Consider the following 27,831-nt stretch of genomic DNA (forward strand, 5'->3'; position numbering starts at 1 on the left):
AATAAAAGACCTCCAACAATAAAGATAGATACTAACAATAAAACAGATAAAACACACGTTGCAGATTAACAAATAAAATCAGACAAGTAAACAATATATAATTAAAAGCATAAAATACCCAACACTAACATAGGATGAAAACAACAACAATAACAATGAAATAGATGGAACATGATGGAAATAAAAAGGTCGCAGCTCCCTCGCTTCACTCTCAGAGGATGACACTGCAGTGTTTGCTTTCGGCCTGCCATTAAGTTGCAGTTTTGTCCTCCAAGGGAAACACTTTGGGCACTCCTGTCCTAAATGTTACACACTGGACCTCATTAGTGTGAGCTAAAGTGCAAAAGTATGAGCATCAAAATATACTTAAAGTACCAAAAGTAAAAGCACTTTTTACAGCAGCTTCTTCAAACTCACTACATTATTGTTTTAATCGGTTATTTTGATTGGCTTTATTACTGCAGTATCATTGAATGACATCTGATTGGATTTAATTTTAAAGGACTAAGCCAAAATTGTTCAAGTTGACTGGATTGGGAGATTCTGACAACGGTTACGGCTGCGTGTGAAGATCCTGCGGTAAGCTCGCACCTTTGTTTTCGGCTTTACTGCGGAACCACGTATCACCAATGATGGAAATCTGACAAGGAAGTGTGGGGGTTTGGATTAAAGAGTGGATTTTGAGATGAACCACTCAGCCAGATCAGCCGGACCAGCTCACTGCGGCTGGTGCTGTCGTCGCCCCAAGAGGACAGGAAGAGATCCAGGACAGGAGCCATGCTGGCCCAGCTTTGACATCCATCAACGTCCCCGATCAAGCACTCGACGGACTGAATTGTTGTGAAAGTACAAAGCAACAGAAGATGAAAATACTCAAAGTGCATGTTTCTCAAAATTGTATTTAAGTTCAAGACTTGAGCAAATGTACTTTCCACCACTGTGAGCTTCATTAAAAACCAACCAAGTGAAACTATTTTCTTTCTTTCTCAAAGACACCATAAGTTATGTGTCAGCCTATTACTGAGCCAGACTATTCTCTTCCAGTATCTCTGTGCTCTGACTGCAGCTTGTGTTAACCAGGATTATTAACTGTAATGAGAAAGGTTTGAGAGTCTGAATGCTAAACACATATTGATGTAAACACTTCTGTCCACTCTGTGTGTGTGTGTGTGTGTGTGTGTGTGTGTGTGTGTGTGTGTGTGTGTGTGTGTGAGTGAGCGTGTGTGTGTGTGTGACATTATGCATGGTCCTATGAAGGAAGCTGATATCTTTAAAGCTGCAGGCCATCTCCAGGCAGGAGAAACCCTCTTGATATTCCCTCCACGCACACACCACTGCTTTCACTGCAACTCTCTGTCAGCAGAATTTTCTAATGAATTGCACAAAAGCCGGCTTACCATGCATGCACTCATACATACACACACACACACACACACACACACACACACACACACACACACACACACACACACACACAGGCAAACTTTCATTTTGTGCACAACGGAAATGGGTTCAGGAAAGAATGAATGAGGCTCTTTCGCACTCAGAGAGGAAATGTCTTCCACAAATTGATTTTTCTTCTTTCTTGATGATGACCCTGTCACCGAACACCAGTGTGTGACAAAGTGTGTGCATTTATTAAATGAATTTTTTAAAATTTTTGCATTCTAAATAAAGATATTCACCCTCAATGGTCTCTTCCCCTTGTAAACTGCTTTACCCGCGGGTGACAGTCGAGGAAGAGACAGGAAACCTGAGTGAACTTTTACTTGAAACAGGGATGTGCACAGACATTTTGAAGGGCTGTTGGTTGTTGATTGGCCACCCAGTTATCCTTTTCCACTCTACACTGTCTTTCAGAGGCTTTAGCGGGCGCCGTTCTAATGCTAGAGTGAAGATACTGATTGTACACTAGATGACATAATGGACGCATCCACTGGTCACCAACCATGTCATGCTAGCAGTTCAGGAACGGGGCTTTGTTATGATCCAAAGTTAGGATACATTATGGCGATGGATGCATGCAAATCCCATGCAGTTTGAGAAGAGGCTGGTTTAGAGAAGAGGAAACTGAAAGAAGGAATGAGATAAAAAGGCCCGATTACAGTCCGTCTGCTACTTCAGCACCACGGACAGTGGTGGTCGTGTGCATCCAAATATTCTTAAATTAGCCTCAGTCATTAGATTTCTGTGCATTAGCACCACTTTGGGTGGATTTCTGTCTGTATTTAGATACATGTGAGCACCTATAGTGAGAACAGAGCTGTTCAACCAGATGGAGGGAAGGTTTTTACAACAAGAAGTGGACAAGAGGAGGGAGGTTATACTTCTTGTAGAGGTAGGACATCCATAGCAAAGGACATGCATGGATGATGAGACAGTGGGCTCCTGGTCACAGACAAGTGAAAAGGCCAAAGAGGAGGAAAACACCCAGACTGCATTTTGTGAGTCTTTAAGGTCATTTTGCATCTCTTTGTAAATGTTTTGTGTGTTTGGTAGTTGTTTGACTGACTTTCCAACAAATACTTATTTGAAGCAGAGGCTCTGTTTTGGCCCGTTCAGTAATCCATATATGGCAATTATGTCAGCCATGACACTGTTAGTACATTAAGAAATAACAAAACTCAGTGTAGAATTTACTGTTAAACTTTTCTTTATTTGCAGATTATATAATCATCACATATAATAAGGACAAAACTATTAGTGACTACTTTAAGACTCAAAGCAAGCCAAACACCCATTAACACATATGTTAACAGAAAGGCTAAATAGGTTAATTTAAAGGAGTTAAACATAAAACTGAACTCAAGCTGCTTTGAAATTCATTAGTTAATCTTAAAATCAGAACTAAATTATTTGGTCAGAAGCAAATTTAAGGAAGTTAAAAAAGTTGAATCCTGTTTTCAGTTCAATTACAATCCAACTGATGCAGAAAAAAACAAAAGCAAAATATTACGTTTCTCAAAATAACCTTAAGATTTTTTGTATTTACAATCTACTCATTTAAAACGAGTTGAGTTGATGTTGATGTAGAAGTTGTCGATCAGTGGAGTCTGATGGAGGCTGAAATTTCCGTCAGACATCAGAAGATCTGATGTTTTCATAGTTCACTGTACCATCATCTTCATCATTATCCACCTGTGAAAAACAACACAATCAAAACTCTCTGAAACACACTCTCAACCTTCAAATCCCAGTCCCACTTCTCACTTCAGCCCAGAGTTTCTTCCACCACTGTAAGGCCAGAACAGAGATGAGTTCAAGGTCTTCCACCAGAGGTTAAGTGAGAACATGTTGTCAGATGTGATGTAATTTATGTGAACCAATGGTGTTACGACCACTTCAATAAAATACAGTGAGTCCTGTTTCCTTCTTCAGTCTACGTCTACAGTGTACAATGAAGAACAGATATCACAAACACTGGTTTTCTGTGTAAAGGACCAACTGTGAAAACATTTTCAAAACATTATTTTGTTGTAAAAACTCACCATATTTTCATCCGTCTGCATTTGTTTCCCTGAAAAGATGAGAGAAAGAGTCAACTTTAACTTCCACAGTGAAAATATCAAAAACTTGTTGTCTGTGAGTTTCATGGATGTTCTCACCTTTAGTTTTTGTCCATATGTTGACTGCCACAACAGTTATTATGAGTGCTGCTAAACCCACAAACTGAATTGACAAAATGACGATCCCCCAACCTTTAAGAGAATGAAAACATATTTGGTAGCCCTTTATATTAAGGTATTCACCATTTCATTTATCTAATTGTGAATTTAGTAGATATAAATGTTGAGTCTCTACCTTTAATTTCTGTTAGAGTATCATTGATTACAATTGGTTTTGTTGTTGTTGTTGTTATTGTGTCGTCACCTGAAGAGATAAACACAACTCCACAAACTGTTCAGTACAAAACATGTGTTGTGATGTAATATTAAAACTTAAAATCCATAAAACAAACAAATATTTTAGGTAATTAGTTAATTAAATCAGTTTGAAGTGACTTTAAACTGTTCAACATATTCTCAGTCTCATATTTCTCACCTGAGGGTCGAGGTCTGAAAGGAAACAGCTGCACGTTGTCACCATCATTAACTTCACACGTAAATAAGTTATAGTTTGATGTGTACTTGGAAAAAAAACCCTGAAAGTTCAAAGAGGCGTAGCACAGAGACTGTGATTTCTTCACATTTCGGTTAAGTTGATCCCAATCTTGACCATTAAACAGCCACCTCACTGTGTGTCTGCATCGTCCAAACGTCGACACAGAGCAGCTTAATGTCACCAAATCAGTGTCTTTATGTTCAGTCACTGGTGGAGATGGAGATATTGTGAGAGAAAGACGACAAGAGTAAGACTAACTTCTATAATTATAATTATAGTTTTAAGAAGACAGTTTGAGCTGAAAACATTCTGATGTAAATACTCACTGCTAATAACAGACAGATAAACCTCAGAGTCTCGACCTTGTTGATATCCTGATTTGTTGAACTGTCTGCAGCTGTAACGACCAGTATCCTCAACTGTGACCTTCTTTATAACCAGAGAACAGTTCGCTGTAAGACTCAGTCTGTCTGATTTAGCTCTGCTGTCATTGTGTATCTTTCCATTTTCAAACAGCACTGCTAGGTATCTTGAATAACGGAAGTACCAGTCGGTATTGTCACAGTTTTGCTGATCGTCTATCACATTTTCACAAAGCAACGTGACTTCATCTCCAACTGCGACACTGAGGGACAGAGGATGTTTTTCAGCTGCTGCTGTTGAGAAGACGAGGAAAGATTTATAAAAAATAAAGTGAAATGAGAAAATGTCTGTTATGTTCATAGTTTGTATGACAATTATTTATTTTACTTATTTCCAAGAGTTCACAACACTCACCATGTTAGAAACAAACAACAGATTTGGTTGTGTTAGTTAAATAATATGCAGGTAGTAAATTATCTATTGATAAAATTACTTTATACATGATATATAATGTGCAATACTCTAGTTTACATTATTAATACTGGAATTATATTGTATACTGTTTTCTATTAGCACTTATTCAGGGATCCAGTTCTCAGCATTATCAGTATTTATTCATTACACTGCTGTTATATACCATAGTATACATATTTTTCTATTTTCTATATATGTTGTTGTTATATACTGTAATATAATGCACATATTTAAACGTTCTTATTATTTTTTCTATTTCTTATGATGTCTTTTTTTAGCAACGTGAGTAACTATGAATCAATAAATGATTCTGATATGTATTCTTACCTGTTTTATATATGTTTTTGTTAAACACTGCAATGTAATGCACATATTATGATGTATTTTTTGACATTTTTATTTCTTATAATGTCTCTTTTTAGCAATGTGAGGAACTGTTATGCAACAAATTTCCTCCTGTGGATCAATAAAGTATTTCTGATTCTGATATGTATTCTTACCTGTATACTGAAGCACCGCCGTAAGAAATAAAGAGATTTTAATCCATTTTAACTCAACCATTGTGATTCTCTGTCTCTCTGTCCTTCTTCTGTCTCTTGTTCTCATGGTCTGAACTATTTCTAAAGTAGTGCTTTGGTAGAGAGATGATACATCTACTTCCTGTGGTTAGTATGACATAACTTCTTCATCAGTTTTAGATTCTCTCCTAATTTCCTGTAGATGTCCAAGCAGCCCAAAACTCTGATACAATTTTCACTTTGAAAGAGTTTAAAGGACCAGTGTGTAGGATTTAGTGGTGCCAAGCGGTGAATTTGAAGGTTGGAACTAACTGAACACCACTCGCGTCTGTATGTAAAGACCTGGGAGTGAGAACAGCCTGTGAAGTGTGTTGAAGCTTCATACTGAGTCTCAAGTTCACACCTTGTCAATATTGGTGTATTTGTGACAATGACATGTTTCACCACTGGAGACGTGTGAAGATTGTGATAATTAGATAGTGTTGTTGTTAACAACAGCTCTGGTGGTTTTACCCTCTGTTGATGTCCAGGTACATATCAGGAACACATAAAGATTTACTTCAGGCCTTGTACTTGTTACCAGTCTCAGTCTCAATTAATCTTTTAAGACTAATACTAATAGTCCATGTTAGTCCTGCTGACAAGAGTATTGTTACCTTTCAGAAAACCACTGCATCCCTCTAATCCTCTGTTTGTTTGTTGTCCCACAAGCACATCAGCATCCAAACCTACCATTCTCTCTTTTCACTCAGACTTCTCTGTGCTGGACTATCGGCCAACCTGGGGACCTCTCTCTCCTCATTCCAGAGGTTTTGATGTGGATCTTTGTCCTCCCGGAGATTCAGCTGCTCTTCTCTGTCGTTCTCTCACTTAGTAAATGTTGCATTAACTTAGTATATGCATTAGTTTCTGATCATTGCTAATTCTATGTTGTGTACATACTGTATATATTGTGCTGTTTTAGCTGGCATTAGCTGTATAAATGGTTTACTTGTTGTATTGGCTTGCCTCTTACTGCTGCTTCTTGGCCAGGTCTTCATTGTAAAGAGAATTGATTCTCAATTGACAATCTGGTTAAATAAAAGAAAAGTAAATAAAAAATAAAATAGATCAGGGCTGTAGATACAGGGCATACGTCAGTGTTGTAGATACAGGTTGTAGGTCAGTGCTGTAGATACAGGGCATAGGTCAGTGGTGTAGATACAGGATGTACGTCATAACAAGATTAATTATTAATATATTTTTTCTTCTGTACATTTTTTGGATTGTAATCTATCTATCTATCTATCTATCTATCTATCTATCTATCTATCTATCTATCTATCTATCTATCTATCTATCTGCCTTTTTTGATGGCGCCTCTCCAATTCTTGGCCATGTGCCAGAGTATTTGCACAGCAGCTGCCCTTTATGGCGTTTAGGTAGTGTTACCTTTGCTAATAAGAAACAAACAGCAAATACACAGTAATTGAGTGTTAAACTCCTTCTTTATTTGCATATTATATAATTATCAAATGTAATAAAGACAAACTGTTAAAAACAAACAAACTTTAAGACTCAAAATAAGACAAACACCCATTAACAAATATGTTAACACAAATACTAAATAGGTTAATTTAAAGGAATTAAACATAAAACTGAGCTCAAGCTGCTTTGAAATTCATTAGTTAGTCTTAAAATCAGAACTAAATTATTTGGTCAGAAGCAAATTTAAGGAAGTTAAAAAAGAGTTGAATCCGGCTTTCAGTTCAATTACAATCCAACTGATGCAGAAAAAGACTAAAACAAAATATTACGTTTCTCAAAATAACCTTAAGATTTTTTGTATTTACAATCTACTCATTTAAAACGAGTTGAGTTGATGTTGATGTAGAAGTTGTTGATCAGTGGAGTCTGATGGAGGCTGAAGTTTCCGTCAGACATCAGAAGATCTGGTGTTTTCATAGTTCACTGTACCATCATCTTCATCATTATCCACCTGTGAAAAACAACACAATCAAAACTCTCTGAAACACACTCTCAACCTTCAAATCCCAGTCCCACTTCTCACTTCAGCCCAGAGTTTCTTCCACCACTGTAAGGCCAGAACAGAGATGAGTTCAAGGTCCTCCACCAGAGGTTAAGTGAGAACATGTTGTCAGATGTGATGTAATTTATATGAACCAATGGTGTTACGACCACTTCAATAAAATACAGTGAGTCCTGTTTCCTTCTTCAGTCTATGTCTACAGTGTACAATGAAGAACAGATATCACAAACACTGGTTTTCTGTGTAAAGGACCAACTGTGAAAACATTTTCAAAACATTATTTTGTTGTAAAAACTCACCATATTTTCATCCGTCTGCATTTGTTTCCCTGAAAAGACGAGAGAAAGAGTCGACTTTAACTTCCACAGTGAAATTATCAAAAACCTCGTCTGTGAGTTTCATGGATGTTCTCACCTTTAGTTTTTGTCCATATGTTGACTGCCACAACAGTTATTATGAGTGCTACTACACCCACAAACTGAATTGACAAAATGACGATCCCCCAACCTTTAAACAGAATGAAAATATTAAAAAGTATTTGGTAACACTTTATATTGAGATATTCACCGTTAACTGTCTATATGCATTCATATTAGTAGCATATTATTCTCAATAACCTCCAAGGTACCGCTTAATCACAGTAAGTAAGGAAGTTGTTTGTTGTGTCCAAATAACTCAGAATATGTTCACTATCAGAAAGTGAGCTCTTGCTCATAAGTAAGCAAGACGTTAAAAATTAAAACTGATAATTAAACAAATTTAAAAAATGTTTGATTCAAATTCAAAATAAGTTTAATAATTCAAAGTTTTGTGACGTAGACTTTAATTATAGAACTTGGTCATGCAGCATAAGGGATTAATACATGCTTATAATGACTAATAAAGGGCTAATATGCTACTAATTAATAATCATTTCAAAACAAATTTAATTCGTGTAAAAATAATTAAATTAAAGATGAACAAGTTGTGTTTCACATATTAGAAACTGCAGATTTATGTTGCATCCAGAATCATTTAGCTACAATTGAAGAAGATTACATAAGAATTTAAAAATTGGTTCATTTAATAGTTTTATCTAATGGTCACATGGGTTGAGAAATGTCTTTCTTAACGTTTGTTCTCTTTCTTAAAGGTTTGTTTGCTTCTCTAATTAGATCTGTACAGATGTACACTTTTCTCTTTCAGCATTCAACCATTTTTAATAAAACAAAAGAACATAAAACAGACACACAGAGTGTCTTTCAGTGTTTTAAAGTTCCTCTGCCTGCATGACTTTGGTAAATTAGTCGATATAAATGTTGAGTCACTACCTGGTTCATCCATTACAGTTGTTGTTGTGTCGTCACCTGAAGAGATAAACACAACTCCACAAACTGTTGAGTACAAAACTTGTGTTGTGATGTAATATTAAAACTTCAAATCCATAAAACAAACTCAGTCTCATATTTCTCACCTGAGGGTCGAGGTCTGAAGGGAAACAGCTGCACGTCATTGCTATCATTGACTTCACACATAAATAAGTTATAGTTTGATGTGTAAGTGTAACAAAAGGTCAGAAAGTTCAAAGAGGCGTAGCACGAAGGCTGATCTGTCTTCACATTTCTGTTATGTCGATCCCAATCGTGACCATTAAACAGCCACCTCACTGTGTGTCTGCATGGTCCATATGTCGACACAGAGCAGCCTAATGTCACCAAATCAGTGTCTTTATGTTCAGTCACTGGTGGAGATGGAGATATTGTGAGAGAAAGACGACAAGAGTAAGACTAACTTCTATAATTATAATTATAGTTTTAAGAAGACAGTTTGAGCTGAAAACATTCTGATGTAAATACTCACTGCTAATAACAGACAGATCAACCTCAGAGTCTCGACCTTGTTGATATCCTGATTTGTTGAATTGTCCACAGGTGTAACGACCAGCATCCTCAACTGTGACCTTCTTTATAACCAGAGAACAGTTCGCTGTAACACTCAGTCTGTCTGATTTAGCTCTGCTGTATATGTGAATGTATATCTTTCCATGGTAAACCAGCACTACTGTATTTTCTGAATCACTGAAGAGCCACGTAGTAACGTCACAGTTTTGCTGATCGTCTGTTACATTTTCACAAAGCAACGTGACTTCATCTCCAACTGCGACACTGAGGGACAGAGGATGTTTTTCAGCTTCTGCTGTTGAGAAGATGAGAAAAAAAATGAAATGAGAAAATGTCTGTTGTGTTCATAGTTTGTATGATAATTATTTATTTATCCTTGTTTTCAAGAGCTCACAACATTATTTTATACATGATATATAATGTGCAATACTCTGGTATACATTATTAATACTGAAATTATATTGTATACTGTTCTGTTTTCTATTATCACTTATTCAGGGATCAGTTCCCAGCATTATCTGTATTTATTTATTACACTGCTGTTTTAACCATAGTATACATATTTTTCTATTTTCTATATATGTTGTTGTTATATACTGTAATATAATGCACATAATTTACAGTTTTTATTATTTTTTCTTTTAGCAACGTGAGTAACTGTAACACAACAAATGATTCTGTATTCTTACCTGTATACTGAAGCACCGCCATCAGAAATAAAGAGACTTGAATCCATTTGATCTCAACCATCGTGATTCTCTGTCTCTCTGTCCTGCTTCTGTCTCTTATTCACATGGTCTGAACTGTCTCAGTTGCTAAAGTAAAGTTTCCTTAGTAAAGAGATGTTGCATCTTCTTCCTGTGGTTAGTATATCACAACCTCATAGTGACTTCTAATCAGTTTTATCTCATTGCTCAAGAGTATGTTTCTGCATTTGTTGAGCCAATTTAACACTGTAACTAACAAACTGTGCTTCATAATAAAGACTTCAAGCTCATACCTTGTCCACGTTGGTGTGTTACTGTAGCAGCTGGTGGGAAAGAACACGGATAAGAGGATATTGTGAAATGGTCTAGTAGCTGTGGTCAGTCACAGCTTAACCCAGAATCCCTTTACGCCAGACAGGAACAATAGATAACCAGCTCCATTTTAAATGACGACTCCCACCGGTTGCACAGTGAATTTCAGCTTCTTTCTTCTGGACGGAGGTTTACAGTCTTAAAATGTTTTTCTTTATCGTTCTCGCTCTGTAAGTCCTGATTTCAAGAGCCTGGAGCAACTATCATGTTTGTATCATGTTTGTCTACGGTCTGAGTTGTTTGTTGTTTTTTATATTTTTGTAAAGAGGAATGTGTTGAAATTTGGACTTTCACTATTCTGCTCTGAGACCGGTTGGTTCCTCATTGTATCTTTGCACTAAAGGAGAAGTGTCTGATGGGAATGTGGTTAAAAACAGCAGCAGAGCTCTGGTGGTTATCTCCTATAGTTCAGTAATCCATATATGGTAATTGTAAAAGCTTTGTTAGTATATTAAGACATGACAAAACACAGTGTAGAATTGAGTATTAAACTCCTTCTTTATATGCAGATTATATAATTATCACATGTTATAAAGACAAACTTTCATTGACAACTTTAAGATTAATAAAAAGCCAAACATCAGTTGGACTTTAACAAATATGTTGACACGAATGCTAAATATGTTAATATAAATGAGTTTAACAGAGATTAAAGTGAACTCAAGCTGCTTTGAAACTGATTAGTTAATCTTAAAATCAGAACAAAATTTTTTGGTTTGAAGCAAATTTAAGGAAGTTAAACAAGAGTTAAAACCTGTTTTCAGTTAAATTAAAATCCAACTGATGCAGAAAAAGACAAAAGCAAAATATTACATTTCTCAAAATAACCTTAGTATTTTTTGTATTTACAATCTACTCATTTAAAACGAGTTGAGTTGATGTAGAAGTTGTTGATCAGTGGAGTCTGATGGAGGCTGAAGTTTCCGTCAGACATCAGAAGATCTGGTGTTTTCATAGTTCACTGTACCATCATCTTCATCATTATCCACCTGTGAAAAACAACACAATCAAAACTCTCTGAAACACACTCTCAACCTTCAAATCCCAGTCCCACTTCTCACTTCAGCCAAGAGTTTCTTCCACCACTGTAAGGCCAGAACAGAGATGAGTTCAAGGTCCTCCACCAGAGGTTAAGTGAGAACATGTTGTCAGATGTGATGTAATTTATGTGAACCAATGGTGTTACGACCACTTCAATAAAATACAGTGAGTCCTGTTTCCTTCTTCAGTCTACGTCTACAGTGTACAATGAAGAACAGATATCACAAACACTGGTTTTCTGTGTAAAGGACCAACTGTGAAAACATTTTCAAAACATTATTTTGTTGTAAAAACTCACCATATTTTCATCCGTCTGCATTTGTTTCCCTGAAAAGACGAGAGAAAGAGTCGACTTTAACTTCCACAGTGAAAATGTCAAAAACTTGTTGTCTATGAGTTTCATGGATGTTCTCACCTTTAGTTTTGGTCCATATGTTTACTGCCACAACAGCTATTATAAGTGCTGCTAAACCCACAGACACAATGATGGACCGAATTATTAAAGTCCTCATCCAAGGCTCTGAAAAGAGAATGAAACAAAAGTAATTAGGAGGTTATTGAGGGAAAACTCTTATGGCCTAGTAGCTGTAGATTATGGTCATGCAGAATAAAACATTAATACATGCTTTATAGTAATTAATATAGAGTCAATATGCAGCTAATATGCATGCTAAAAAGTAACTAGTAATGGTGAATACTTTAACATAAAGTGTTACCTAATTTCTGTTTCTGTATAAAGATGTGTTATTAAAAATACAATGAAATGTTTATTTGTTATTTGAAGTACAAATAAATCATTAGTGTTTAGTAATTAAAGTAATAAACTACCATCAGGTTAATATTTTTTATCTTTAATCAAATGCCTCAACAACACTGAAAAAATGGAAGAAGGAGGGTTGTTCAATTTACAAGTATGCATTTTGTATATGCTACATAATTAATTTATATTTCTCTCCAAAACATGATTAAATCTTTAAAAAGCATTTCAATATTGAGGAATTTAAAACCTACATGTCTCCATCATTTGAAGAAGAAAGGAAAAAGTTATGTTTTATCAGCGAAAAGGCCGCCTCCAAGGGCGGCTCCTGGACAGGAAACGGTTGCTGAAGACCTGCAGGCTCCGCCATTTTCTCCCTCGCTGTGATATTTTCTATGGATTTGGGCTTCTCAGGACACATAAAGGTAATAAAACTTGTCAAATATGAGCCAGTGTTAGAAGCAGCGTGTTTATAATCAAGATTTGAAAAGGTTTGGCTTTTTATTTGCCGGTAATGTCGAGTAAATCCAAGTCAGTCTTCATGCTAACGTTTGCGGTCATTCACTGGTTGCTAATGGTAGCGGTCATGCCTGCCCTCATTGAATATCTTTATCTTTATATCTTTATCTTTATTAGTTTTTATGTCTGTTAACGTAATGTGTGCACGGCAACTAGTTTGTATGGGGAAATTCATAGAACATAGGCCTAGGTCTATTCTCTTTTCAAATTGGCACCTGTCGGAGGTATTAAACAAGTTAACGAGTGTGGGGGATGGGTAACTCTGACATTGGCTTTGGTGAAACATGGCTGCTGTAACGAAATGGAGGAAAACCGACTAGGCGATATTAAAGTAGGTATCTTAGTATCAATTCTGCCATGCTGAGGTTCAGCAGTGTACTTTAAGGTCATGTTCAGCTGTTCCCATTATGGAGGTGATTATGGTCTGTTCAAATTAACCCCTTTGGGGGAAAAAAAGTAATGTTGTTAATGTTTTTTTTTTTATATACAGTCCGTGACTTTTGGGGAGCCTACTACTTAATAAGAAACACACTCGATTTTTGAGTATTTATTGATTGATTGATTTATTTTTTTGCTTTGTTTTTTCTTTCGGTAAGACATGCTTGTTCTTTCGTGCACGTCCACTGCGCACAGCTCCATGGACCTGCTTCTCCCGCAGCAACATGCTACCCGACTCTCACTCGCCTTTCCGAGTTTGGATAGACGTTGCCTCCGAGATGTAGAATGTGTATTGTAGATGAGAAACACACATTTTAGGATCACTGACTTGTATCAGAGCAGACATGGCCTGCGATTTTAAAAAAAATTTATAAGGAGGGCAATACCAATATTTGACAGTAATATTCTCAGCTGTCGTTGTTGCTAGGCTTTCAGTGTTTTCCATTAATTAACTCGTATGGGTCCGCCACAGTCTGTCACAGGGAAAAAAAAAATATACCGTCTCTCATATCTCTCTGTCAGCCCCTCCTTCCCTGCACTCTCTCGCGCGCGTAGGCTCACGCACTTACACACACAAACACGGGCACATGGACAGGTTGCGCTGTAATGGTGATAAACATTTAATGCACCGCGATCGCACCCCCCCCGTCGGACGGTCCGATCGCACCCCTAGCCTCCTGAAAACCTGTTGGAAACACTGCCTTTAGTTCATTATCAACTATAGCTCTTTTTAACATTTATTTATTTTTTCTGTGTAGATATCCTCCATCCAAGACCAATATTTGATATAAGGTATGTCTCTGGGTGCTGTGTCAAAGGCTCTGTAGTAGTGGTGAGTATTACTATTCACTTGCTTTTGTTGGTTTACTGGATGTGTTTAAACAAGAATGAATGGATTTCTCATGATTATGATGATATTATTTTCAAAAATATTTTAATGATAATTGCTGTAAATCCTACTGTCTTTAAGGGTGTAATGTTTATTTTTTGTTGAAACTATTTTGGAGAAGTGTTTCTAATAATTAGTCTGTCAGGATTTCACAAAATAATTTAACGGCACCACAATTAAACCACATAAAATGGCTGTGATTGTAATTTTTTGTAATTTTTTCAACAATTACTAAACTATATTGCTTTAACTTCTATGATGGTAAGATTTATTGATTTCTGGATTAGACTGCATTGGTTTAACATAAGAGTGTTCCCTAATAAACTGGCAAGATTATGCATTTTTAAATTATGGTTATTTATAATATATAATTATGGTTTTAAATTATGATTTGCTCTATTTCTGTAGGATGTGTGTCAGTGAGTTGAACTTCCATTTGTTTGTCTCTCTTTCTCTAGTGAATGTGGCAGTGTAAAGGGTGTTCAGTCGCTGTGCAAAGTAGGTCTGAATTACTTCACCATTATAAACTCAAACACCCACATTTTGGACGCACCTTAAATTATCCATGTACGTATTCTAAATGTCCCTGTACATTTAAGACATGGAATGCTTTAATCATCCATCAAAGTAGAGTGCATTCCACACAAGATAATCAGACACGAAAAGAGTTGTCCATTTTCAGCTGTCACTTATGTGCATGCAAAAATTTAGCTAATGAAAGGGAGTTTTTTGTTCATATCAACACACATCTGAAGAAAAATGAAAATGTAGGTTGCATGTTCGTTGGCTGTAGTTTTCAAACAAGTATTTATGGAACCTTTAAGTCTCATAAGAGTCGCCGGCACACACCTCACACATTATCTGATTTTCTACCAGGTATTGTAAAAACCACTACAATAGCATCTCCACCATTAGATGATTTGTTTGCTGATAGCCAGGATGAGGAGTGTGTGTTAGAGGAAGTTTCTGATTCTTCACGAGATCAACACAATGCACTTCCAAGTGCAATTGAGCAGCAGCTTGCAGCAGCCTTACTAAAGTTGGAATATTTAGTCCACGTGCCAGGTACAGCAATTGATGATTTTTTGCAAGAACTTTACTACTTGATAAACATAGCATCAGTCACAGTATCTAGAAGTGTTGTGACAGATATCCTTAAGCATCACAAAATACAAGTTGATGACTCTGTAGTTACAGAAATCACCACAGCAGTATGCTCATCTAACCCTGTTCCAAAAGCAATTGAAAAAGGCGGCCCTCTTAGTACTTCATATCAACGTAAACAATTTTATAAGGAAAAATTCTGTGTTGTGGAACCAGTTACTTACATACTTGATCATAAAAAGAAACACACCTTTCAGTATGTCCCACTGTTGAAATCTTTGCAACAAATTTTAAATAATAAGGCCATTGTTGATAAGATAATTGAAAATCATAGAGGACAGCAGGACACTGAACTTGACCCATCTCTTGAATTCAGGTCCCCTGAAGATGGTTTGCATTTTAACGCAAACAGCTTCCTAAATGCAGAGGAGTTACGGATAACACTGCGTCTGTATGTGGATGATTTTGAGACCTGCAATCCCCTAGGCACCTCTAGGAAAAAACACAAGCTTTGTGGTGTTTACTGGATACTAGGTAACCTGCCACCAGGCTCCCACTCATCTTTATCATCTATTTATCTTGCAGTGCTTTGCAAAAGTGTTGATGTAAAAACATATGGTTATGAAACAGTCTTGGAACCCCTTCTTCAAGATATTAAAATTCTCGAGGACTATGGTGTGTATGTGCCTTTATTAGGGAAGTCTCTTAAAGGTACAGTACTGAGTATTGTGGCTGACAACCTGGGCGCGCATGGTATTGCAGGGTTCATAGAAAATTTTTCTGGTGATTACGTTTGTCGCTTTTGCACAGCAAAGAGTTGTGATTTCAGGAATCAGTGTGTTGCTACCGGTGCTTTCAGCCTTAGAACTAGAGCTGGCCATGCAGATCATGTAAAATCATCTTGTGAGAAGGGTACACATTGCTTTGGAGTTAAGAGAGAGTGCATTTTTACCAAAACTCTGTCTCATTTCCATGTTGTCTCCGGTTTTCCGCCTGATGTTGCTCATGATATATTTGAGGGCATTGTGCCTGTTGAGCTGGCCCACTGCTTGGCATTAATGATATCAAAGAAGTTATTTACATTAGATGAACTAAATAGAGCTATATTGACTTTCCCCTATAAATGGTCCGACAAAACAAACAAGCCACATATTGTACCACAAAGTTTCTTGGGTCGGAAAACTATCAGTGGCAACGCTCATGAAAACTGGAGCCTACTGAGGCTGCTCCCATTTGTGATAGGTCCCCTTGTCCCAGAAAATGAGCCAGCATGGCTTGTGTTGATGGATTTAAAAGATATTGTGCAGTTAGTTGTTGCTCCTGTGCATACAGATGAATCCATCTCATACCTTGAAAGCAAAATTGTTGAGCACAGACAGAGGTACCAAGACCTGTTCCCTGGTGTCAGACTTCTACCCAAACACCACTATGTAGAACACTACCCGCAGATGATAAGGTGTTTTGGCCCTCTAGTCACAGTTTGGACAATGAGATTTGAAGCCAAACATAGTTTCTTTAAGAACATTGTTAAACACACAAGTTGCTTTAAGAATGTACCACTGACTTTGGCTTCAAAACATCAAATGATGATTGCATTTCACCTAAACTCACCGTCTTATGGTAAATCTTGCCTAGATGTATCTACTGTCTCCACAGTTCCAGTTGATGTACTGAAGGAGGAAGTAGCTGAGGCTATAAAGCTAAAATGCCCTAGCACATCTGAAGTGCATCTTGCTAAGAATGCATCAAGCAATGGCATAGCCTACAGCAATGGCATGATAGTTGCCCATGGATCAGTAGGTGGATTACCAGAGTTTGCTGAAATTAGTCAGATGTGTGTAATAAATGAGATGTTGTTCCTCATTGTGAAAGTGCTGTGTGGGTGGTACACTGAACACTACAGAGCCTTTGAGCTAAGCTTGTCACCATCCAGAGAAGTAAAACTTGTGGCACTCAGTGAACTCACTGACCCCTATCCACTGGCCTCTTACACTGTTGGATCAAGTCATATGGTAACCTTAAAAAGGCAGATTATCATAAAGGTTGGTTAACCACCAAAATGGTGATTAATAGTAGGACTGAACAGTTAATTGCAATAAGATATTTTCAGTCCAAAGTAGCTCTTTTTTTTACACACGTATATTTGGTGATATGGTAATGTGCATGCTGAGTTGTATGTTTTGTTATTTTGTCACAAGACATTTGTCTTTGGAGTCTGTCAATCTGCCTGCATGTGTATCATCACATCTATTTTCTCTTCACATTCAGACTGTATTTTTTTGTGCTTTGTTGCCCATGGGAGTTTCTCTGAAATCTCTTTGTATATCCATTATAGGTCATACTGTATTGCATGCACTGATTTTTGTGGGTCACATCCTAGGCTTCTCATTTGTTTCCACCTCTTTCTAGTTTTCAGGATGAACTTTAAGCTAGTACAGATGGATTTTATCAGGTAGTAGTTGGGCAAATTACAAAATGAAAGTGGGACTAGAATCAATTCTCCAAGGCCTTCTTCAAGGCCAAGTGGTAAACTGAAAATGAGAAACCTAACATCATGTTGCATCAATTAGTGTATTGACACAAGTAAAATACTTGACATAAAACAATAAGCATTAATCTTTTTTTTCGTTTTTGTCACTTTCCTTCTTTTTACAGACTGAGACGTAGAAGGATGAATGCCCCGACACTTCTCAAAGTCATCCTGGGTGACAACAGCAGCCAAAGGATGACTTTTCAAAATGGACTCCCAGGATCTGTTAATGAACTTGTTAGTGAGGTACAAAGACAATGTGGACTTGACTATGACTTCAGACTTCAGTTTATGGATGCACTATTTGGAAATGACTTCATGAACCTCACTTCAATGGATGAAGTACAGGATAGAGGGACAATTAGAGTGATTGCCATGACAGATTCCTCAACTCCTCAGTGTGCTAATATCCTTCCCACCTCAGCTGCCCATCACTCCCTTAATGAATCCTCATCCCTGTCCAGTGGATGTGTTGACACTGACATACTCTCTTCACCGGAGTCAGAGTCATCCGGCTCTCGGTCATCTTGGCCGAGCATCTTTCGTGTTCCTCAGTTTAGTTATGATGCCGAGTTGAAACTTGCGCAGGGCAATGCAGCTTACAGGGAAAAGGGTACATTGTTTATTCCTGATCCTAAACTGAAGTCGAACATTCTTGAGGGCCTAGTGCAAGAAATTGTTAAGTACAAACTTTATGTTTCTGACAAAGACTTTAACACAGTTGGAGAGGCTCTAATCTCAAAGCATCCTTGCCTGACTGAGAAAGGCTCCCTCTCTGGATATGCTGGATGGAAATGCAGCTTGAAGAACAAACTGGCAATCTACCGCACTAACCTAAGAAAGCTTGGATGTCCTGAGGTGACAATAAACTCACTCAAGCACAAACCAGAGGGCAAATCAAGCCCTGCTTTTGGCATTAAAAAACCAAGAAGGTCTGAAGTGAACTACTGTCCCCCCTATCCTACTGGAGAATCTGAGAAGAGTCTTGAGAGTGTGAGAATGGAGCTTCTTTCAGATGTTAAGAAGAAGAACAACAGGGAAGCAGTAAGGATGAAAATGGAAAAGACATTTGCATATAGGAGACAGGAAGTGGTTCGCGACACACCAATGATAAGAGACTTCCAGACGAGATGGCCAGCACTTTTTGAAGTAGGCGAGGTATGTGATTTATTCTCTCTCTCTCTCTCTCACTCACTCACTCACTCACACTCTCTCTCTCACACATTACAAACTAAAATTAAATCTGTATGATTCCTATCTGTTGATTTACCTTAATTTGACAAAGTCATGTAACTTACCTGCTGGCTGCTTAGCAGACCCTCTCCCAAACTAAATCAATTGTTAATCCTTAAGTGTTCTTGGGGATATTTCCAGCCACCCTGTTGTTTATTTTTTAAGCCATTTTGGCTGTGTTGAATGAATATAGCTAAAAAAAAAAAAATTGAAATTGAAATCTCAGTACCTTAATTAAGCCTAAAATGGCAATGCTATCAAAATCCAGGCTTAAATGTTCCTAGCGCCAAAACCTGCCCCATTGAAACCCATTAAAACAACTTTTTTTGATCCCACGTTTATCCTAACATAACATCTCGCACAGTATGGTAAACATACTGGCATTTAAAGGGTTAAAAACAAAAAATATATAATTAATATTTTATATGTATATTTCAGGCTGAAGTAGTTCTAAAAGACTGGCGTGTTTAAGTCGAAAAAAATATCAATATATACTATTTTTTTATAGCAGTTTATGGGAACAAGCCACGTTTTGGCTTTAGGAACATCCACAAAGTAAATAAGTTAAGAACACTTAAGGGTCACCAAGTTTCAGCCGGAAAATATTTGGAGGGTATAGATGATTTTTTTAAAAAGTATGATCATGACATAATATAACTAGAAAATAAAGCAATAAAACAAGGAACTTTTTGAATTATTCTGCTCCTGTACAAATGTTCTAATTTAATTTTAACTTACTGTTGGTCATGGTTACTTGATTGGTGTTCGTTTTTTTATTTTTATTTTTTATTAATTGCTGCCATATTGCATGTTGTCTGTAATCATTCTCATTTTCAGATAAATGCTGAATTCAAACGGATCACAACAATGCCCCTGCAGTCCAGATTTCTATCGCAATTAGATGTTCACTCCGAGAAACTGCTCAAAATGTTTAAAAACAGAGGAGGACAGATTGGCAGACGCCTAGGGGGCATCATTGCACCCATGGATGAAGTAAGTATACTCTCTGGGGGACAAACTCAAACTTACACAGACAAACTCAAGCAAAACAACTTGTGCTTCTGTTTTTCTGCCTCAGGATGATGACGTGGATCTGGGAAGAGAATGTGTCATAAAGGCACTCTGCGTTTACCTGAACGAGGACCCAGAGAATCTATTGAGAGAGTATGTGGTAAGTATTACTTAGGTTTAGTATGTTGATGTTATCTTTCATATTTTGTATAAGCTTTAAAACATCTACACATTGTAATTACTTTACAGTCAGCTAACTTGTAAGATAATATGGTAGTGATCTTAATCTATACAAGTAGTTCCGACCAAGCAATCTGATTGTTCAACAAGACATTTAGAACATGCTCAAATCAGCATAACAGCACGCCTGACTCAAAACTAACAATATTATTCCGCCATCTCATGTTGTTGTATCCATCTCCATGATAACCATCCATGATTCTTATTTTTATTTTTTAGAAACATTGTTACTCGTGAAAAAAAAATCAAACTTAATCAACCTCCTGTAGAGTGTAAAAAGAATGCACACTCGCAAAACCTTTTTAAATTTGAGAGCAAATTGTCCATCAAAATGAATATATTTTGATACATTTTATTTTGTTGGTAATAGTTGTATAATCGCAATATTACCCGAGAGGGTGTACTTAAACGTCATTTGAGCATGACAGTGATGCGCTCAGGAGCAAGCGCCTCGGTCCCTACCCTCTTGGGTAATATTGCTTAAATCAAAGTGTGTGTTATGTGTGTGGTTTTCAGCCTCTATGAGCCACTTTGTGTTACTTTCTGTATGAAAGTGCCATATAAATAAAGTTTGATTTGATATCTTAATAAATTACTCAATACAGATATGCAGTATTCCCTATATGGACGTGGCATGTAGTGTAATCACACTTTGATTATTTTTGTGTATTGTACAGGCAGCAGATGAATCCCTCCTCCAGGAATCCATTGAGGAAACCACTATGGGTATATACGTCTGGAAACACAGAGATGACAGTGAAAAACCAGAGGACATTGGCATTGTCCTCGAGTCCCAGATTGTGATGCAGGATATGGACAGTGTTCCCTTAGCTGCTGCCATGTTGTTTGGCCTAATATATTCTTTGAACTTAAACTACCCTGCTGAACTCAAGTATACCTTTGAAGTGCTGCAGAAGGTGGTCATGGAGCTTGAAGGCAATGCACTGTCCAAAAAAGCCCAAGTCCTGAAGAACAGACTTTATCAGTGAACTGGCTATCCAGGCTCTCGAGCTTGATTTCTTAAGACATACATTATGTCACCTACCTCTTCCAGTTGTTGGACTTTTCTTTTGGGCGGGTAGGAGGCTTTTTTTTTTTTTTTAAATGGAACTATAACATAATTTCCCCCCCTTTTTTAGAGTTTGGGGTGATTTTTGTTTACTGTGAACATTGAAAAAATTATAGTGGCTTGTTTACGATTACCAGTGTTCACATTATGGAACACCCTGTGGTCATGGTCAGGCTGTGTGCTATGTACCATAGAGCAAAAGGACAGGTGTGTATTCAAATGAAAATTCTCTGTCAGTGTGTTGTATGTACATAGATGAGTTTTAATGTGTGGTGACCGTAGCTTTGGCTTCAGGTTCTGCTAAATGGTGTGCACAAATCTCCCTCTGTTATCCACACGAACCTGCACACATTTCTGACTCCAGGGACTCTTCTTTGTTGAAGGAAAAAAAGGCTATCCAACTTGTTTGCTTGATTTCTTAAGACATGCATTATGTCACCATCTACCTCTTCCAGTTGTTGGACTTTTCTTTTGGGTGGGTAGGAGGCTTTTTTTTTTTTTTTTTTTTTTTAAATGGAACTATAACATAATTCCCCCCCCATTTTTAGAGTTTGGGGTGATTTTTGTTTACTGTGGACACTGGTAATTGCAAACAAGCCACCATAATTGTTTCAATGTTCACATTATGGAACATCCTGTGGTCACTGTAGCTTTGGCTTCGGGTTTTGGTTCACCAATAATGTTCTGTCTTTGTTGGGGAGAAAAAAAGGTATTTTTCTGGTAATACTGTATGCATTATTTCATCTACCTCTTACAATTGTTTGATTTATTTGGGTGAGTGGGAGGCTTCTTTTTCCACTATTTTTTTATCAAACTGAAACAGACTACTACCCCTATTTTTAGGGTTTGGGGTGATTTTTCTTTAACTGCCGTTCCTTCTTGATGCTTGAAACAATGTTCTAATAAATATAAATGGAAATTTTCAATTAAATAGTGTTTACTTTGTTTTTTCACTGAATTGTCAATATATATGATTTCCCAGGTAGTACACAGCAAGTTGTATTTTTAGTCATTACGGATGTTTGTTATGCACTGTCTGGAGGTAATAATTGAAGATATGTCGGCCTATTACCACGTCCTTTTTTATTTTCCGTAAAAGATTCGGCTTGATTAAGTGGGGTTGGGGGTGTAGAAATTAATTTCTTAAATTACCAATTATCTTATAAAAGTAATTTAAATATTTAAAGTATACCAAACTTAATAGTGTCCAATTTACCTGTGGAAGTTAGGTTAGCTTCACGCAAAAAAATTATGTTGGTCCAACTGATGATAATTAAATATCATACACATTAAAGAATAGCGTTCATTTAACATAAAAAAAATCAGTCAGTTTAGCAGAAGATAATCTAATATACTTAACATCAAATAAATATTTTAAATTTATGTAAGAAAGTCATGTTGGTTTAACGAATAATAATTTAATGTACAGAACATGAATATATCAATTTGAGTAAACATAACTTTATTATGTGCAACCGATGTCCATAATTATTTTATGTAAATCCAAAAGACTTTTTTTTTCAGTGAACTTTTTGCCTGAAAGTTTCTACACACATTCATGTTCCCCCTCAGGATGAAACTGTAACAACTTTGATGATTCCCCGAATTTCCAAGTAGTGCCATCATCGGGACAAAATGATATTTATTTATTTATTTTATAAGCTTCAGCTGTATTTTGTGCTTAGCACTAATCAGGAAATGTTAGCATGTTAACGCAGTCAACTAAGACACTGGCTGCAGACTCTTAGTCTCGTTAATGTGCATTTGAAATATTTTGGATACTTTCAAGAAAAACATTATCGTGCTGTGAACATTTAATTCATTAAAGAATCATTTAATTAAAGATGAACAAGTTGTGTTTCACATATTAGAAACTGTCCAGAATCATTAAGCTACAACAGAAGAGGAGTACATAATAATTTCAAAATTGATTAAACATTCTTTTAATACTTTTTGTCTAATTTATGTAAAAGGTTTGTTTGCTTCTGTCATTGGGTCTCAGGGTCATGTGCAAAGTTAGGCTACTGTTGATGTATGCCGATGATTCAACGCTAATTCACTAAAGATACCGGCATCCATGAAGTGTCAGATATCAGAAAAAAACAAACTTTCTTAGTCTCACTCAGTCTGCAAGCCAAATCACCATTAGTCATATGTCTGTTTTGAAGTCAAGTTATTGTGAGTTACTCATTCAAGCCACCATCTCTTGCTGCCCTGAAAAGCCATGGCATAGTTTGCATACTGTGTAGGAATGTAAGTAACATTTTAAAATCTACATTTGCCAACACCGTCTCAAGCATTTAAAAACATTTAACCATGTACAACAGCTCAACATATTCTCATCAGGTTCCTCACCTGATGCTCGAAGTCTGAGGGGAAACAGCTGCACGTTTTTACCATCTCTCACTTCACACTTCAGTAGGTTATAGTTTGATGCGTTGATGTAACAGAAAGTCAGAAAGTTCAAAGAGGCATAGCACGAAGGCTGATCTGTCTTCACATTTTGGTTAAGTTGATCCCAGTCTTGACCATTAAACAGCCACCTCACTGTGTGTCTGCATCGTCCATATGTCGACACAGAGCAGCTTAATGTCCCCAAATCAGTGTCTTTATATTCAGTCACTGGTGGAGATTGAGATATTGTGAGAGAAAGACAACGAGTAAAATTAACTTCAATAATTATAATTATAGTTTTAAGAAGACAGTTTGTACGGAAGCCCTAAAGGACCATCCATTCATAAATCTTATTTCCTCCGTTTTCCTGTGATTAATTTTCTCGAGATCTCGATATAACGAAACTTTGTTTTCCCGAGATAACGATATAATTAATTTGAAATTTGTTTTGGCATTTCTCCACATTGGTGCAGTAAAATGTTTGATATTAAGTATGTTTTTTATTCATCATGGGCGCATGAAACACTTTAATGTAACATATTTTATTTTAAATGTAGGTTTGAATTATAGCTTACTGTTCTTAATACCTTTATTTTGAACACCGGAAGTGAATATGCAGTAAATTTAAGTGCGGCTTATTTGACCACGGAGATTGGAGTAATGGCTGGCTTGACCGCAGTTATGATATCACAGTCATTATCTCGAGATCTCGAATTAATTATATCGTTATTTCGGGAAAACAAAGATTTGTTATCTCGAGATTTTGAGAAAATTAACTCGTTAACACGGGAAAACGGAGGAAATTAAATGTTCTGATGTAAATACTCACTGCTAATAACAGACAGATAAACCTCAGAGTCTCGACCTTGTTGATATCCTGATTTGTTGAACTGTCTGCAGGTGTAAATACCAGCATCTTCAACTGTGACCTTCTTTACAACCAGAGAACAGTTTGCTGTAACACTCAGTCTGTCTGATTTAGCTCTGCGGTCTCTTTGTATCTGTCCATATTCAAACAGCGCTACTGCATTCTCTGAATCACTGGAGAGCCACGTAGTACCGTCACAGTTTTGCTGATCGTCCATCACTTTTACACAAGGCAAAGTGACTTAGTCTCCAACTGCGACACTGAGGGAGAGAGGATGTTTTTCAACTTCTGCTGTTGAGAAGATGAGAGAAAATGAATAAGGAATAAAGTGAAATGAGAAAATGTCTGTTGTGTTTACAGTTTGTATGACATTTATTTATCCTTGTTTCCAAGAGTTCACAACACTCACCATGTTAGAAACAAACAACAGATTTGTTGTCTTAGTTAAATAAAATGTAGGTAATAAAGTATCTTTAATAATATTGATGAAGTTACTTTTTGTACATTTGATATATAACGTGCTATACTCTGGTTTATACTGTCATTAATAAAGCAATTATAGTCTTCTGTTTTTCATTAGCACTTATTCAGGAATCCACAAATAAGAAAAAATAAATAGAAGACAGAATTAGTATTCTTGTGGTATTACCACCTTATAAGGTGTATTACCCAAATAGTTGTAGAATATGATTATGCAGAATAAGGCATTAATACGTACTTTATAATGACTAATAAAGAGCCAATGTGCTACTAATATGGATGCTAACAGTTTGTGTTTGAAATAGGAGATAAAAAGAGAAAAGAAATGAAAGTGTTATTAAAAATAAAATGAAATGTTCATTTGTTATTTGAAGTACAAATAAATCATTAGTGTTTAGTAATTAAAGTAATAAACTGGTGCTACCATCATGTTAATATTTTTATCTTTTACTCAAACGTCTCAACAACTTTTTGCCTGAAAGTTTCTACACACATTCATGTTCCACCCTCAGGATGAAACTGTAACAACTTTGATGATTCCCTGAATTTTCAAGTAGTGCCATCATCAGGACAAAATTATATTTATTTATCTATTTTATCAGCTTCCGCTATATTTTGTGTTTAGCACTAATCAGGAAATGTTAGCATGTTAACCTAGTCTCGTTAATGTGCATTTGAAATGTTTTGGATACTTTCAAGAAACTTTATTGTGCTGTGAACATTTAATTCATTAAAAATCATTAAATTGAAGACTAAAGATTAAAGAGTTGTGTTTTACATATTATTAACCGTCCACAATAATGTAACTACAATAGAAGAGGATTACAAGAGAATTTCAATTGATTCATTTAATAGTTTTATCTAATGATTACACCGTTGGAGGTTGAGACATTTCTTCAACCTTTCTTTGCTTCTCTCATTAGGTCGAATGAAACGGACATAGATTTGTCAACATTCAACCATTTACTAATGAAACAACATCAGACACGCAGAGAGTCAGTCAGTGACTAAAAGTTCCTCTTCCTGCACGACTTTGCTGTCATTTAGGAAATAAAAATTGTGAGTCTCTACCTTTTGGATTTGTTGAAGTGTTATTGATTACAGTTGGATTTGTCGTTGTTGGTGGTTTTGTTGTTATTGTTGTTGTCGTTGTCGTTGTTGGTGGTGGTGGTTTTGTTGTTGTTGTTGTTGTTATGTCCTCACCTGAGGAGACGAACACAACTCAACAAACTGTTCAGTACAAAACTTGTGTTGGGATGTAATATTAAAACTTCAAATTCATTAAACAAACAATTATTTTGGGTAATTATTCACATCAGTTTGAAGAGATTTTAAACTGTTCAACATATTCTCACCTGAGGGTCCAGGGTCTTTCACTTCACACTTCAGTAAGTTATAGTTTGATGCATTATTGTAACAAAAGGTCAGAAAGTTCAAAGAGGCGTAGCACGAAGGCTGATCTGTCTTCACATTTCTGTTATGTCGATCCCAATCTTGACCATTAAACAGCCACCTCACTGTGTGTCTGCATCGTCCAAACGTCGACACAGAGCAGCCTAATGTCACCAAATCAGTCTCTTTATGTTCAGTCACTGGTGGAGATTGAGATATTGTGAGACGACAAGAGTAAAATTAACTTCTGTAATCATAATTATAGTTTTAAGAAGACAGTTTGAGCTAAAAACATTCTGATGTAAATACTCACTGCTAATAACAGACAGATAAACCTCAGAGTCTCGACCTTGTTGATATCCTGATTTGTTGAACTGTCTGCAGCTGTAACGACCAGTATCCTCAACTGTGACCTTCTTTATAACCAGAGAACAGTTCGCTGTAAGACTCAGTCTGTCTGATTTAGCTCTGCTGTCATTGTGTATCTTTCCATTTTCAAACAGCTCTGCTAGGTATCTTGAATAACGGAAGTACCAGTCGGTATTGTCACAGTTTTGCTGATCGTCTATCACATTTTCACAAAGCAACGTGACTTCATCTCCAACTGCGACACTGAGGGACAGAGGATGTTTTTCAGCTGCTGCTGTTGAGAAGATGAGGAGATTTATAAAAAATAAAGTGAAATGAGAAAATGTCTGTTATGTTCATAGTTTATATGACAATTATTTATTTTACTTATTTCCAAGAGTTCACAACACTCACCATGTTAGAAACAAACAACAGATTTGGTTGTGTTAGTTAAATAATATGTAGGTAGTAAATTATCTATTGATAAAATTACTTTAAACATGATATATAATGTGCAATATTCTAGTTTACATTATTAATACTGGAATTATATTGTATACTGTTCTGTTTTCTATTAGCACTTATTCAGGGATCCAGTTGTCAGCATTATCAGTATTTATTCATTACACTGCTGTTATATACCATAGTATACATATTTTTCTATTTTCTATATATGTTGTTGTTATGTACTGCAATGTAATGCACATATTTAAACGTTCTTATTATTTTTTCTATTTCTTATAATGTCTTTTTTTTAGAAACGTGAGTAACTATGAATCAATAAATGATTCTGATATGTATTCTTACCTGTTTTATATATGTTGTTGTTAAACACTGCAATGTAATGCACATATTATGATGTATTTTTTAACATTTTTATTTCTTATAATGTCTCTTTTTAGCAATGTGAGGAACTGTTATGCAACAAATTTCCTCCTGTGGATCAATAAAGTATTTCTGATTCTGATATGTATTCTTACCTGTATACTGAAGCACCGCCGTAAGAAATAAAGAGATTTTAATCCATTTGAACTCAACCATTGTGATTCTCTGTCTCTCTGTCCTTCTTCTGTC

General features: G+C 36.3%; 3 protein-coding genes across 15 annotated transcripts; 1 reads left to right on the forward strand and 2 right to left on the reverse strand.

Moving 5' to 3' along the window:
• Positions 1-2,815: 2,815 nt before the first annotated feature.
• On the reverse strand, positions 2,816-10,692 carry LOC127364514 (uncharacterized). Of its 5 annotated transcripts, none has more exons than XM_051402129.1 (7): positions 10,055-10,692; positions 9,325-9,660; positions 8,939-9,205; positions 8,796-8,831; positions 7,900-7,992; positions 3,489-3,517; positions 2,816-3,138 (listed from the first exon to the last, which is right to left on the reverse strand). In XM_051402129.1, the coding sequence occupies exons 1-7, from the start codon at positions 10,113-10,115 to the stop codon at positions 3,076-3,078; spliced, it is 885 nt and encodes a 294-aa protein (XP_051258089.1). In that variant the 5' UTR covers positions 10,116-10,692; the 3' UTR covers positions 2,816-3,075. The 5 variants fall into 5 exon arrangements, with proteins under 5 accessions (XP_051258089.1, XP_051258087.1, XP_051258086.1 ...); XM_051402127.1 differs by having other exon boundaries at positions 8,796-8,858; XM_051402126.1 differs by lacking the exon at positions 3,489-3,517 and adding an exon at positions 7,785-7,813 and having other exon boundaries at positions 8,796-8,858.
• Positions 10,693-10,973: 281 nt separating this feature from the next.
• LOC127364513 (uncharacterized) lies at positions 10,974-27,804 on the reverse strand. The gene is made up of 7 exons (XM_051402124.1): positions 27,738-27,804; positions 26,723-27,052; positions 26,373-26,609; positions 26,089-26,220; positions 11,901-12,005; positions 11,784-11,812; positions 10,974-11,433 (listed from the first exon to the last, which is right to left on the reverse strand). Exons 1-7 carry the CDS (start codon positions 27,796-27,798, stop codon positions 11,371-11,373), a joined length of 957 nt encoding a protein of 318 aa, XP_051258084.1. The 5' UTR covers positions 27,799-27,804; the 3' UTR covers positions 10,974-11,370.
• LOC127364511 (uncharacterized) lies at positions 12,561-21,305 on the forward strand. Of its 9 annotated transcripts, none has more exons than XM_051402115.1 (7): positions 12,561-12,667; positions 13,958-14,031; positions 14,547-15,726; positions 17,848-18,880; positions 19,793-19,948; positions 20,034-20,126; positions 20,884-21,305. In XM_051402115.1, the coding sequence occupies exons 4-7, from the start codon at positions 17,864-17,866 to the stop codon at positions 21,193-21,195; spliced, it is 1,578 nt and encodes a 525-aa protein (XP_051258075.1). In that variant the 5' UTR covers positions 12,561-12,667; positions 13,958-14,031; positions 14,547-15,726; positions 17,848-17,863; the 3' UTR covers positions 21,196-21,305. The 9 variants fall into 9 exon arrangements, with proteins under 9 accessions (XP_051258075.1, XP_051258079.1, XP_051258080.1 ...); XM_051402119.1 differs by lacking the exon at positions 12,561-12,667 and having other exon boundaries at positions 13,858-14,031; positions 14,547-15,153; positions 15,569-15,726; XM_051402120.1 differs by lacking the exon at positions 12,561-12,667 and having other exon boundaries at positions 13,858-14,031; positions 14,547-14,586; positions 15,569-15,726.
• Positions 27,805-27,831: the final 27 nt, after the last annotated feature.

Source organism: Dicentrarchus labrax, unplaced genomic scaffold (genome assembly GCF_905237075.1).
Source record: "Dicentrarchus labrax unplaced genomic scaffold, dlabrax2021, whole genome shotgun sequence".
Classification (NCBI taxonomy): domain Eukaryota; kingdom Metazoa; phylum Chordata; class Actinopteri; family Moronidae; genus Dicentrarchus; species Dicentrarchus labrax.

Coding starts and splice junctions, on each gene's coding strand:
- LOC127364514 (XM_051402127.1), bottom strand. CDS start 10,115: ATGGTTGAGATCAAATGGATTCAAGTCTCTTTATTTCTGATGGCGGTG. Junction 9,206..9,324: donor TGATCTGTCTGTTATTAGCA/GTGAGTATTTAC, acceptor CATCTCCACCAG/TGACTGAACATAAAGACACT. Junction 7,993..8,795: donor AACTGTAATGGATGAACCAG/GTAGTGACTCAA, acceptor TTCTGTTTAAAG/GTTGGGGGATCGTCATTTTG.
- LOC127364511 (XM_051402115.1), top strand. CDS start 17,864: ATGAATGCCCCGACACTTCTCAAAGTCATCCTGGGTGACAACAGCAGC. Junction 18,881..19,792: donor CACTTTTTGAAGTAGGCGAG/GTATGTGATTTA, acceptor TCTCATTTTCAG/ATAAATGCTGAATTCAAACG. Junction 19,949..20,033: donor TCATTGCACCCATGGATGAA/GTAAGTATACTC, acceptor TTTCTGCCTCAG/GATGATGACGTGGATCTGGG.
- LOC127364513 (XM_051402124.1), bottom strand. CDS start 27,798: ATGGTTGAGTTCAAATGGATTAAAATCTCTTTATTTCTTACGGCGGTG. Junction 26,221..26,372: donor GAAAGACCCTGGACCCTCAG/GTGAGAATATGT, acceptor TCGTCTCCTCAG/GTGAGGACATAACAACAACA. Junction 11,434..11,783: donor TGCAGACGGATGAAAATATG/GTGAGTTTTTAC, acceptor TGTTTTTCACAG/GTGGATAATGATGAAGATGA.